At 35.2% G+C, this 13,225-nt stretch overlaps 2 protein-coding genes across 5 annotated transcripts; one reads left to right on the top strand and one right to left on the bottom strand.

The window, feature by feature from the left end:
• Positions 1 to 1,406: 1,406 nt before the first annotated feature.
• On the bottom strand, positions 1,407 to 6,068 carry mis18a (MIS18 kinetochore protein A). The gene is made up of 5 exons (XM_056466815.1): positions 5,408 to 6,068; positions 5,042 to 5,108; positions 3,768 to 3,890; positions 3,556 to 3,658; positions 1,407 to 2,025 (listed from the first exon to the last, which is right to left on the bottom strand). Exons 1-5 carry the CDS (start codon positions 5,613 to 5,615, stop codon positions 1,948 to 1,950), a joined length of 579 nt encoding a protein of 192 aa, XP_056322790.1. The 5' UTR covers positions 5,616 to 6,068; the 3' UTR covers positions 1,407 to 1,947.
• Positions 6,069 to 6,093: 25 nt separating this feature from the next.
• Positions 6,094 to 12,984, top strand: eva1c (eva-1 homolog C (C. elegans)). 4 transcript variants are annotated; one of them, XM_056466809.1, is made up of 9 exons: positions 6,095 to 6,196; positions 6,314 to 6,622; positions 7,317 to 7,513; positions 8,379 to 8,502; positions 8,591 to 8,740; positions 10,045 to 10,188; positions 10,600 to 10,677; positions 10,760 to 10,843; positions 11,972 to 12,984. In XM_056466809.1, exons 2-9 carry the CDS (start codon positions 6,508 to 6,510, stop codon positions 12,397 to 12,399), a joined length of 1,320 nt encoding a protein of 439 aa, XP_056322784.1. In that variant the 5' UTR covers positions 6,095 to 6,196; positions 6,314 to 6,507; the 3' UTR covers positions 12,400 to 12,984. The 4 variants fall into 4 exon arrangements, with proteins under 4 accessions (XP_056322785.1, XP_056322784.1, XP_056322783.1 ...); XM_056466808.1 differs by having other exon boundaries at positions 10,757 to 10,843; XM_056466810.1 differs by lacking the exon at positions 10,045 to 10,188 and having other exon boundaries at positions 6,094 to 6,196; positions 10,757 to 10,843.
• Positions 12,985 to 13,225: the final 241 nt, after the last annotated feature.

Genomic DNA, 13,225 nt, shown 5'->3' with positions numbered 1-13,225 from the left:
TTTTCAAGATACTAGTGTAGTATTTCACTTATATATAGTTGTGTGTGTGTGTGTGTGTGTATATATATATATATAGTATTTATATATAATTGTATTTATAATTTATATAAAATCTATTTGTTAATAATATTAACTAAATTAAGAAATAACCCATAACAACTTTAATGTAATAAACACTCACAATTATTTTGCTGCTTGTTCAACCTATATGCAAAATGAGCTTAACTCGATTCTTGGGACAACTTAACTAATTTATTTTTCATCCACTTAAATGTGTTAACTTTATTAATTACTTAAAAATTATTAATTGTGTGGAAACCTTCATTTTTTATAGTCCAGATTCAGTATATTTACCTTCGGCCCATAGCCCTCAATCAAGTTAGGGAAACAAGTTCCCTGTTATAGGAGCACTTGATTTATATAGTAAATGAGAATATGAGCACGGACTGATTAATAATTTATAACACAACACTACAATAAAGAAATAAAAATGGATGGTTTTGATTTCATTTAGATGAACCAACCAACTATGCAGCAAACACTGAATGTTCCCGACGTTCTCATATGGTTGCAGTTCGGTTATTTTTGGGGGAAACATCCTAGTATAAGTGTTTTAAAATCCGAAAACTTCCAAGACGGTGCAGGGATTTTCTTTTTTAAAACGAGGGAGATTTAGTGGGAGCTTCCCAATAACGTAAAGAAAACTTTCCTTGCTAATCAAGAGAGAACATACAACAAAATTGATTGTCTGGATGTCTGAGCTAGAAATTGTGCATGTTTTCCCTTCATACAGAGTGATGTTTCCCTCTGCTGGACACAAACAGTAAACATGATGCAATAAGCATGTTTTACCTCGTTCCTATTTTTAACTCCGCCGGGTTTAGAGGCAGTCCGGAGGAGGAGTTCAGAAAGACGCCAGAATGAAGAGGTTAGGTCTCCGCGGGCGCGGGAGATGGAGACCACGCCTCTTTCGAGCGACTGAAGCGCGACGTCATCACACTGACAGACCGCCTCACCAGCTGGTTGGCTGAAGGGCGAATAAGGAAACGACGGATGCTATAGCAACAGGCTCTAGCAAAAGCGTGCGGGCTTTGTTTTAGACCTTGGATACAGCTCTCTGGTTGGTCCGAGGCGCGCGCTTCTGTCTGTTGTTATGCTACCCCAGCATTCGGAGTTGGGGTGCGCGCCTTCAGGGGTCTCTACGCCTCGTTTCCACCCTCCCGGTGGAGAGTGTTGCTAGGCACATTAGACAGGAACTGTAAACAACTAAAAGCTCGAGACCACCCTGCCCCCCGTTCACATCCACTTGTTTTGAACCGGTTTCTCAGAGGGTTGGGATGTTTTGATGTAAAGGATGTGATATCAAAAACAAACAAGTGGAGGGAAAAAAACAACAACAACACGTGTGGTGTTTTAGCATTACGTTTATTGTACATATAGCCATCGTGTAAATACAGGCATTACTCGACAATAACAACAACAACCAAGATCGCTCCTGAAAATATAGATGAACACAAACATATTTACATTTTTAAAGAACAATATATGGTTACAATATCTAATATATTGATCTATCTACAGCCATAGGGATATACTTGGGAAAAACAATTAGTTTCTAAGGATTTAATATGTATGGGTTTGAGTACAATTTAAATATTTGGTTTATTCCATAAAAGGTCTGATTATTTTCTCAAATTTATTTAGTAATAAAAAAGTAATATCAATAATAATAATAATAATATACTTATTACTATAATAATATTAAGGATTTGCTTCATGTTGTTAAGGAAAAGATATTATAAAATGTATGTTTGTCACTTGCATACATTTATATAGCATCAACGTATAAATCCATTACTGTATAGACAAAACTATCTTACACCAAAACCTCATTCATGACGTGTGATTTTCACCCTAAACAAGACATTCCCCTTGCAAAAGCGTCCATCATTTTTCTGAACTGCACTGGAGGTTATTTTCAATCTCCAGTAGGCGTTGTCCTATTATCACTGCTAGAGATGTTATCTGAAAGGCACATTAAAGAATAGGAAGTCAGACAGAGAGCAGGGAACGTGACTATGAAATTTAATATGATAAAACATAATTGGCAGAACACAAAGTACTAATACATATCTGTAAAATCACTAAAGCATTCGTTCACACAATGCTGAAGACATTTCATCACCACCCACAGGAATCTTCTTATCAGAAGTTTCCATTTGATTTATTTGCCATACACATCGACGTGAAAGATGTAATTAAAACATAACATTAAAATATAGCAAACAGACACAGCTGTCAACACCCTTTTCTAGAGCAAATTCTTTACCAGCTCCTAATATCTATTGTTTGCTGGACTCAGTGACCAAACAAAGAGCTCCAGCAGCGCCACAACAGCGCCATCTGCTGTTCACTTGAGCACTTTAAAAAACAGTGGTTCCCAAAGTGGGGGTCTTTTGGTGATTTAAAAAAAATATCACATACGTTATTAAACTATTAGAATTATCATGTTTTATCTATAAACTACATGCAAATAAAAAGCATTCACCCTTTTAATTCTTATTCCATTGGATTGAGACCAATTGGATGATACTCAACACATGCTCAAGAGACATGCTTTGATAATGTATAGTATGTACATATATAATACCATTCCTTTGAAATATTCCATGAGGGCTTAGGTTAGTTGCATGTAATTACGCATAATTAATTAATTACTGTACACAGAACATATGTAACAAGTACTCTTTAAAATAAAGCTTTTTTTTTGTTAACTAAAATTTATACCTGTGATTAAAATGCTTCAGTATTAGAATTGATTTAATAAAGCTAAAATATTTCATGTTTAACTAAACAAATTTCTTATTATGCAAATAACAATTCAGACTTGGGCTGCACGATTTTTTGTTTTTCTGCGATAAAACTTCAGATTATATACACAGTTTGACCAGATGACTTAAAAACTGCTATTTAGAAAGAATTTATTCATTTAGAATTACTGATGATACTGTAGGGAAGGGAATCATGCATAACATGTAAAACAAATTACAAGCGAATACAAAAAAAGAAAACCATGATTTATGTTTTTTCGTGGCAGTTCAATAGTATTCAGGTAGAGAATTTAAAAAAATCAAATGTAAAATAACACTGAAAAAGCCTTTACTATATAACTAATTCAATAAAATTATTCTTAATTAAAGATGCAAACTGTAAAATGCCTCAATACTCTGTCAGGGCTTAAAAACATGTGCAAATAAAAACATTTCGCTCCATTTTGATTCAACTTTGCAGACGTGCACATTGCGATATCGATGCTGAAACGATATATTGTGCAGCCCTACTAAAAAGTCATTTAAATACATCTTTAAATATGTAATTAGTAATTAATTCCTTTTTTTGATGCAACTTAATACTGTTCTACACATGCCAAATATGATCAAAAATATCTCCACGTGTAAAGATAACGAAATTGCTTACTTTAGAGCAGAGAAGGCGATTTACGTTGGTTTGCATCATGCTCACATATCAATAATTTAAACAGATGAACTGCTTTACCTCCGTCATCTGCTGATGCACAGTGTCCTGGTACTCCAGGGTCACTGGTTTGTCTTCTCTGTCTAATTGTGGCATTTGCTGGCCCGGACTTCCCACTACATAGCTAGACACACAATCGTGACATGGTACACATGCATTGACAAGAAAAATAAATCCAGAAAATACAAAAAATAATAAAAACAATACAAGCTTATGTGTAACAGGTTACATACCTTTCAATATTTTCCACATTAAAGCAGAAAAGAGATCTCTTGCAATCCAGCTTTTTCGGGGTTGATATGTACATGATTCCTAATTCTGAGCAACAGCCACGGCAGGTGAGATTCACAACAAGGCTGAATGTGAGAGACACATTTACAGAGACTTTGATCTAGACAATGAAGGTATACACTGTAAAAAGTAACTAGGTACTTAACTAGAGTAAACCTGCTGCCTTAAAAGCGATAAGTTGAATTTACTTAAAAATAGTGAGTAAACTGTTTATAGCTTGGATCTGCTGAATTAACTTAATAATCATGAACACAGTTCATTCATTTATCTTCCTTCAGCTTAGTCCCTTTATTAATCAGGGGTTCCAAACAGTGTAAAACACATTTTTTTCCAGATAAATTTTTAAAGAAAATATTAATGACATATTTAAAAAGGTAATCCCTACTTCTTTAAATGTCATTACTATTTTCTTACTAATTTTAAAATAAAGATGTAGCTGTATCTATTTAGTCAGTGCAGCCATAAAAAGTGTTTGTCATTTTAAAACTTCATATTAATTTGTCAGAGAATATATGCAGTTAAAGTCAGAATTATTACCCCCCCCCCCCTTGAATTTTTTCTTCTTTTTTAAATATTTCCCAAATGATGTTGAACAGAGCAAGGACATTTTCACAGTATGTCTGATAATATTTTTTCTTCTGGAGAAAGTCTTATTTGTTTTATTTTGGCTAGAATAAAAGCAGTTTTTAATTTTTTAAAAATCATTTTAGGGTAAATATTATTAGCCCCTTTAAGCTATATATTTTTTAGATAGTCTACAGAACAAACCATCGTTATACAATAACTTGCCTAATTACCCTAACCTGCCTAGTTAACCTAATTAACCTAGTTAAGCCTTTAAATGTTACTTTAAGCTGTATAGAAGTGTCTTGAAAAATATCTAGTCAAATATTATTTACTGTCATCATGGCAAAGATGAAATAAATCAGTTATTAGAAATGAGTTATTAAAACTATTGTGTTTAGAAATGTGTTGAAAAAAATCTCTCTGTTAAACAGAAATTGGGGAAAAAATAAACAGGAGGGCAACAAATTCTGACTTCAATATGTGTATATATATATATATATATATATATATATATATATATATATATATATATATATATATATATATATATATATATATATATATATAAACAAAATAACTAGCTCTTTTGCATATATAACAATAACAAAGATGTGTGTATGACAGTAAATTATGAAAAATGATTTCTCACCATCCAAGCTCCTTTCGGGTCCCAGAAACAAATGGCTCTTTGCTTACAACAATGTTGTCAGTAATGCCTAAAAATCCACATGTAAAGGTCAAGACACATTTTCAAGTTCTAAGAAATATTACTGTAATTCTTCATGTGTTATATTCTCGTGAATTAATATACATTTAAAACCTAAAATACAATTTCAGAACTGAACTACTCAAACAAATGTATGCAAATATTACTAAGTTACATATTATTTCTATCACACTATCTTACAGCTAATATTACGAAATTCTTCAGCAACAAAAGTAGTATGTTGGACAAAAACAGGGTTATAAGTAGCATTTTACACAAGAAAAGATAATTAAATTGGAGAATAATTACGTTTGAGCATGATTTGGTTGTTCTCATCATCACTGCCAGCCCAGGACAAACTGTCTCCGATTGGCAGCTTGCATTTGCCGCACATAAACACCGCCGGACCGTCGCTTTCTCCATCTTCCTCCACTCTACTCCTGCTGTCAGCGGTACTCTCGCAAACAGAGTATGTCTTATAACTACATTCATCGGGAATTTTAATTTTGCCTGCCATCTCAAAAGCCACACAGAAGTGTTTTCAAACGTACGCGGGAGCAGTTCTTCTGTTTAACTCGCAACTAAATTACCCACCGCGCAGCGCCCTCTGTTGCAACGGAGTAACACTTTCACTTCATTCTCAACGTCTTTATAATAATCTAAAGATAACCGAACTCACAAACACACACTAGTTACAATACTTTGTTTATCAAGGCAAACAAACATATGACTATAATAATGACTTTTTCCATCTCTTAAACCATATGTTGTTGACTTGATAAAGTTTTGCTTCAGAAACACTCGGTTTACTGACTATAAGCCAATTTATTAATTATTAAATCAATCAATGATTATTCAATAAATATAATAAATACACACTTAAATCAGATTGGTTATAAAATTCAAGCCAGTGCCTCTCAACTCCTACCCACTGCCTATTTGAGGCATTTACCGCCACGCCCCGTCCAAAATTGTTATTCATCTTCCTCAAAAATCACTTTCTGGGTGTCAAAACACGTCCTGGTACCATAAGAAGTCTCACAGGCGACCACAAAACCATCAACAACCGAATAAACAATGCGAAGTCGCTGGTTTCAGGTACCACTGACTTGTTGCGCACTTGCTATTTCCCCATTCAGGCTTCAACACAGTGACTGCGTCGCTTACAAATGTTTTCATTCCGCCTTAAATCTTCTGACTGTATTTTAATTAAAGGAGAAAGTCTACAGAGGAGTTCGCTTTGGCTCTTGAGGACTGGGATGTCCGAGTCGCGGTATGAGGACAGACTTAACCGGGTGAGAGTAACCGCAGGTGGGAGAGGAACACGGGAGTTTGTGACAGCGAGCGTTTCTCCAGCACGCGCTTGAATGCACGCGGATTTGATGCAGAAATAATTGCAGATTGTGACTATGATCTCAGCGCAGCACCTGAGAAGCTGCCGTGCACCTGGGCTCTGTGTTCAAATACTTTACGGTGTCCTCATACTGTGGACCAAAGAAATGGACGGACTCTCGGATTTCTCAAGTAAGTAATGTATGTAATAAAAGTATGCAAGTATGTAATAGCTATTCATGATGGTTAAATGTACAAAATAGGTTTAACATATACAGAGAAAGCATGTTAGTGTTTACATTAGTTTGCCAAATAACCTGTCAAAATAAAATATCAAAATATGTTCCACTGTCATTTATGTAGGCTGCATTCACGTACAGTATTAAATAACAAAACTCTTCTGATATGTTATAAAAGAAAAACTAATGCTATATTGTATTATGTTTTTAAATAATTTTTTTTTTTAAATAATTAAAAACAACTTATTTCTGACAAATGAGAAAACCCAAGTAATTAGTAATTAGTCTTTTAGGCCTGTGTTTTAAGATTCTTCTTCAAAATATACCTGATGGATGGATGGATGGATGGATGGATGGTATAGATAGATAGATAGATAGATAGATAGATAGATAGAAAGATAGATAGATAGATAGATAGATAGATAGATAGATGGATAGATGGATAGATGGATAGATGGACAGATGGATAGACGGTTAGACAGATAGACAGATAGACAGACAGACAGACAGATAGATAGATAGATAGATAGATAGATAGATAGATAGATAGATAGATAGATAATTCTAATTAGTTCTGAGCTGCATTTCTTAGTACATTTTAGATTTCCAGTACATAAATAGAGCAATGTAATGTTATATTTTGTTAGATTATCTGTTTAGGATCATCAGAAGTCAATCAGCTCAAGCCTGTGATGGAGATCTGCTGATCCTCAAGTGTCCACGACACTCCACCATAACTATTCAGTCTGCATTTTACGGACAGAGTAGATCCCTGCTCGGGTTTGAGCCAGGAATGACATGCCAATGGCATAACCACAGCTGTTCTGCTTCCACAGCACTGCAGGTGAGAAGCACAAGACAAGAGTTTTTTTAAAGTGGCTGCATTTAGAATTTGATAAAGTTTATTATTATTATTAGCTGTTAAGTAAACTGCAAACAAAAATGTACAGCTCTTGCATGCACTCGTACAATATGCTGTAGTAAAAACTAAACATGATTCAGTGCCGAGATACATATTTTTATTTCAAATTAAAGAATGAACAGGTTTAGTTGGAAATACCCCAGCAGCGATATACTAAAAACTAACCTCCAGATGCCGCCATACTACTAGGATGACATTAAGATTAATCTTATCTTGCACATTGTATAAAGACGTTCTCATGAACATGTGTAAACATCACATCCTTTTGATTTTCTTAGCAAAAAACAACAAAACTTTTAAGTTGCCTTTTCATTAAAATCAGTCTACAGGACAAAGGAACTCTGCAAACATCTTGTATTTTAATTCAATTGAATTCAAGTTTATTTGTATAGCGCTTTTCACATTCAAACCAGCTTGTTTCAAAGCAGCTTTGCAAAAGGTGCACATTATTGCAGTACAATCAAATTCAGAAACGTTTATTAGTTACTAATAACCTTAACCAATTAATGTTTCAATCATATTTGGAAATAAATAAGCATATGATATATGAAAAATATGCACATAGAGCCCCTTTAATTGTGCTTGCACTAATAAACCTGTTTTAGAAGCTTTGATGTAGTCCCACAGCAAAAACAATCCCAAGAGGGTTTTGTTGTAAGACAAGACTCCTGTGGGAGCCGATCATGTTCATTTCTGGCTTACAAAAGTAACACGTTTTCCAGAATTAGGACGAGGGAGGCTACTGTACTTATTCCTGCTTATAACTCAGTCTATCCCTCCCTATTAGAAAGTGCTTTCTGAATGCCAAGGTCACAGAGATTGCCAGTTTCTGGTTAATCATCAAGTCTTTGGCAAAGATCCATGTCCAGGAACCCCTAAATACATCCATGTGTCATACAGGTGTAAACCTAGTGAGTATTTCCTCTTTTAAAGCCTTAATTGATTATTTCCTGTTCAAATATGTACTCCTCTTCATTAGAAATAATATTTGTTTAACAGCTGAGCACAAGAGGAAAGTAACATGCGAGGGAGATCGACTTCTGCTGCACTGCAAGTATCCAAAAGTGCTGAATATCTACTCTGCTGTTTATGGCAGACTGTTGGAGGACGAAGACTTGTGTTCATCTGAGGATCAAAAACCTCCGTATGGTATGTTTTTTGGGGTTATGATTTATATTGAATAATATACACTTACTGGCCACTTTATTAGGTACATTTCTGATCAGCCGATCACATGGCAGCGGCTCAGTGCATTTCGGCATATAGATAAGTTCAAGATGATCAGGGGTCTCGTTTATAAATGTGGCATACACACAAAATGGGGGTGAAAAGTGTGTACACCACTTCCCATGCAAAACAAACTTGATGTGACAATGTGCCTAATGTAAGTAAACTCCAAGTAAACACACTTTACTTAAATATTACCTTAATTAAACCACTTTAAACCATTGTATATTGAATCATCAACTATTGATGAATAAATTCAAATGATTCTGGTGTTTGTTCACTTTTAGAAGGTTTCTACACCGAGTTTTATAAATGAGACCCCTGGTGAAGTTCAAATCGGAGAGGTGATTTAAATGACTTTGAACCTGGCATGGTTATTGGATCTATTTTTTCTAGAAACTCTACTGTTTAAAGAAAGTTGTCTGACAAAGTAGTATCCAGAGACATGAAAGGATAATGACCTGGGGTGCGTTTCTGAAAACCACTGTTAGCCGACTAAGGTTGCAAGTTCCATAGTTACAAGCATAGTTAGTTGATTTGGCGTTCCCTAATCCGTCGTTCCAATGAACATTCACAAACTGAATCGCAAAGTTGTACGCTTGCAACTACACCCCAAGAGCTGTAGTTTGAAGCATAGTCCCTGGTTGTGTTCTATTCCCAGTTGTCCCCCCTATGCCTTATTCATTTACAACATTCTAACATTTAAACTTGAAATGATAAAAAAAAACATTACAGTCATCTCTCATAGGTGTAATTTGCTTTCAAAGTATTATTTACAGTTCAGTTTTAGTGATCTTCATTTTGACAATTGTTTTCCCTTCGCAATGCACTTATAAAAACATTTTTACCATTTTGAACACAGCCGTGGCTCTTAACGAAAGCTATAGGGGAATTGTACTTCCAGCAGAATAAAGTAAAATGTTGCAAAGCTCAAATCCCATCAAACTGCTTTCTTGAACAAGACAGTATCTATGTTTCCATCTACCGATGCAAATTAGACGTATGATCAAAACTGGAATGTGTATATAGATACCGTTTATATCTGATCTAAAATTCTATTTAACAAAATCGTCAAACCCAGAAGTCAGTTCAGCCCAGTACTAACAAGATCCATCTAATAAACTGGCCAGGATTGATTTCTGCAATGATTTAAATGCCATGTTGTACTACTGCTTTAGTAGTGGGTGATAAGATAATAATTTTGCTTTTTTTTATTGTTATGACAGAATGTCTTTATCATGGAGCTGTGGATGTGGTCTCCAACATCTGCTATGGCAAACAGAGGTGTTTGTTTACTGTGGATCAGAAACATTTCAAAAACCCCTGCCCTCCTGGAACAAAAAAGTATATCACCGTCCTCTATGCATGCGGTATGCAGTATTTGCATTAAAATCTTCCTCAAGTAAAACTTATTAGAATGTGTCAAACTAGGTCACTATACAACATGCCATCTTCACATCATGGCATATCTTTGATCAGTTTCCCAATGACTGAAAGTGTGGGAAAAGACTAGCAATCTCAGATTGTTGATTTACCCATGTATTTTTTCCTGTCTCATAAATTACAATGAAGACAAAACTTGTTTTGGAATAAAACTAGGGAATGAGCCTGGCATTTTTAGACCTCGGGGCTTCCTGTAAAACTTCCTGTGATTGCTTTGAATGCCAATCTTTTGTTACTGATTGGAAAGCTGAATCAGTTAACAGGAAAAATAGAGATTACCCATCAGCCTTGCACAGAAAAATACAGGGAGATACTGTTAACTGTTCGTCCTGTTTCAGTTCCACAGAGTTTACTCAAGGAGGCTGATCCCAGCAGTTTCCTGACTACCTCAATGCCTAGCCAAAGCACAAAAGAAGGTAAAAGCACAGCACATTAAGTAAAATCTGTGCAATTGAGGTAAATAACTTACTAAATTATCTTCATCTTTATTTGTTGCAGAACGTCCAGTTATCAGAAGCTCAAAGATTCCAGCGCACAGGATTATTTTGAGCAATGCTTTAATGGCATTTGGCTACATCACAGGTAAACCGATGTCTTGAACTTATGTTCACCCAAAAATAAAAATGTACTCCCCATTTACTCAAGTTGAACACAAAAGAAGCTATTTTGAAGAATGTTAGACAGCAGTAGACATTGACATCCATAATAGACAAAATTTTAAATTACTATGGAAGTTAATGGCTACGGGTTCCCATCTTGATGTCAAAACAAAATAAACCAATTGTCAAAAATGCAAATTGATTTGTTGCCAATTGACTGCATTGAAGTCAAAATGAACTAAAATTGTCTTCTAACATTGGAGTCAAAAAACACAACAAAAATCGATTATGGGACTGTCCTAAAATGATTTTTGACATGTTATTTTTTTACGCCAATGTTACACTCATCCGCCTCAAGGTTGGAGGTGTTGTGTGTTCGGAGATGCTCTTCTGCATACCTCGGTTGTAACGAGTGGTTATTTCAACAGTAGAGTTACTGTTGCCTTACTATTAGCTTGAACCAGTCTGGCCATTCTCTTCTGACCTCTGGCATCAACAAGGTATTTGCGCCCACAGAACTGCCCTAGAGGTGGTTCTGCATGAAAATTTCTGAAATACTCAGACCAGTCCATCTGGCACCAACAACCATGCCACGTTCAAAGGCACTTAAATCACCTTTCGTCCCCATTCTGATGCTCGGTTTGAACTGCAGCAAATCGTCTTGACCATGTCTACATGCCTAAATGCATTGAGTTACTGCCATGTGATTGGCTGATTAGAATTCTGCATTAAAGAGCAGTCGAATAGGTGTACCTAATAAAGTGGCCATTGACTATAGATGTCAATTTTATGCCATTTTGACATCATGGTACTTTACATGCATTGTAGGGATACAAAATCCAATGTAAGTTTGTCATTTGGAATTGAAAAGAAAACACTTATAATACTTTTTCTATAAGTGGGCGTCTATATGTGGATGTCAAATGGATGCCAAGCTTTCACATCAAATCAGTTTAAACTTTTGAGATTTTTTGTGACATTAATGTCAATGTGATGTAATTTTGACATCAAGGCAAACCGCTGGGTTTACAAGTTTTGGGTGAAATATCGTTTTAAGCCTTAGTTATTATTATTCATCCGACTTAATACTCATCCTCACTCTTTCTCTTAGAGCATCCAGAGATGGCAGGACTCCTCTTCACGTCAAGTGTTTGTGTGGGCCTTCTTATTGTTCTAATAGCCGTTTCAACACAATTAACATGCAGTAGACATCTAAATACACCTAGAACGTTTAGAAAGAAGAGTAGAACTAACGTGGAAGAGGAAGAGCCAATGAACCAGGATAACAGTGAGGAGGAGGAAGATGAAGAAGATGATAAAGGGTCACTGGTGGACAGCTCTAACCTGTCAGAGATCGGCAGGAAGGTGTACTGCTGGGAAGATGTGACGTACACCACAGAGGCAGCTGAGCTGATGGAGAGGATTGAGCGGCGAGAGCTAGTGATTCAGGAGATCAGGATGAATGCATACCTCAATGGAAACACATGCATCCTGCATTCAAACATGCCAACTGTTACACAGAACGTACACTTGCTGTGATTTCAACCAAACTGAGTCAACTTTTGTGAAAGTTTTATTTTACCAAAACACTGAAATTAAAGGTGATGTGTAAAACTTCAAATAGAACAAAACAAACAGGTTTTCTAAATAACCTTTGCATTAATACTCAATTATATTTTAGCAGGGCTGGTTCCAGAAATATTTCTCCTATAGCATTTTTTTTATATAGTTTTTATTTATTTGTCAAAGTGTGATAATAAGCCATTAACCAAACTAACCAGCTATGAAGTAAAGAAAAATAAGTGTATTAAAATCAGACAAAAAGATAAGGGTGAATGAATGTGTATTTGATGACTATGAGGGAAAAACCCTCAATTTTATGAAGCATTGTGAATTACACAGTTGATCTGAAAGCAACATAGAAACTCAAAACTATTTAATGTTTTATCTACAGAAACAGAAATGTTCAGTACAGCATTATTGGTAATGTAGTTTTAAAAATAAGTTGAATTAATGTGAATAGATGCATTTAACAAGCACATGTATGACCTCAAAAGACCTCTGTGCTCATGACAGGTCTGTCTTTAAAGGGATAGCTCATTCAAAAATAAAAATGACTTCATTTATTCTTCCTCATGTGGGTTTAAACCTTCATGGTTTTCTTTCTTCTGCTGAAAGCAAAATAAGATATTTTGAAGAATATTGGTAGCTGGCACCCATTGACTTCTATAGTAGGAAACAAATGAGAAAAAACTGAATTTTTTACAAATATCTTCTTTTGCGTTTACAGAAGATATAAACTCAAATAGGTTTGAACAAGTGAGGGGTGAGTAAATGATGACAGGATTTTCGTTCTTGAATGAAC

This window comes from Danio aesculapii, chromosome 10, assembly GCF_903798145.1.
Source record: "Danio aesculapii chromosome 10, fDanAes4.1, whole genome shotgun sequence".
Classification (NCBI taxonomy): Eukaryota; Metazoa; Chordata; class Actinopteri; order Cypriniformes; family Danionidae; genus Danio; species Danio aesculapii.
This window is presented reverse-complemented; position numbering and strand designations above follow the sequence as displayed.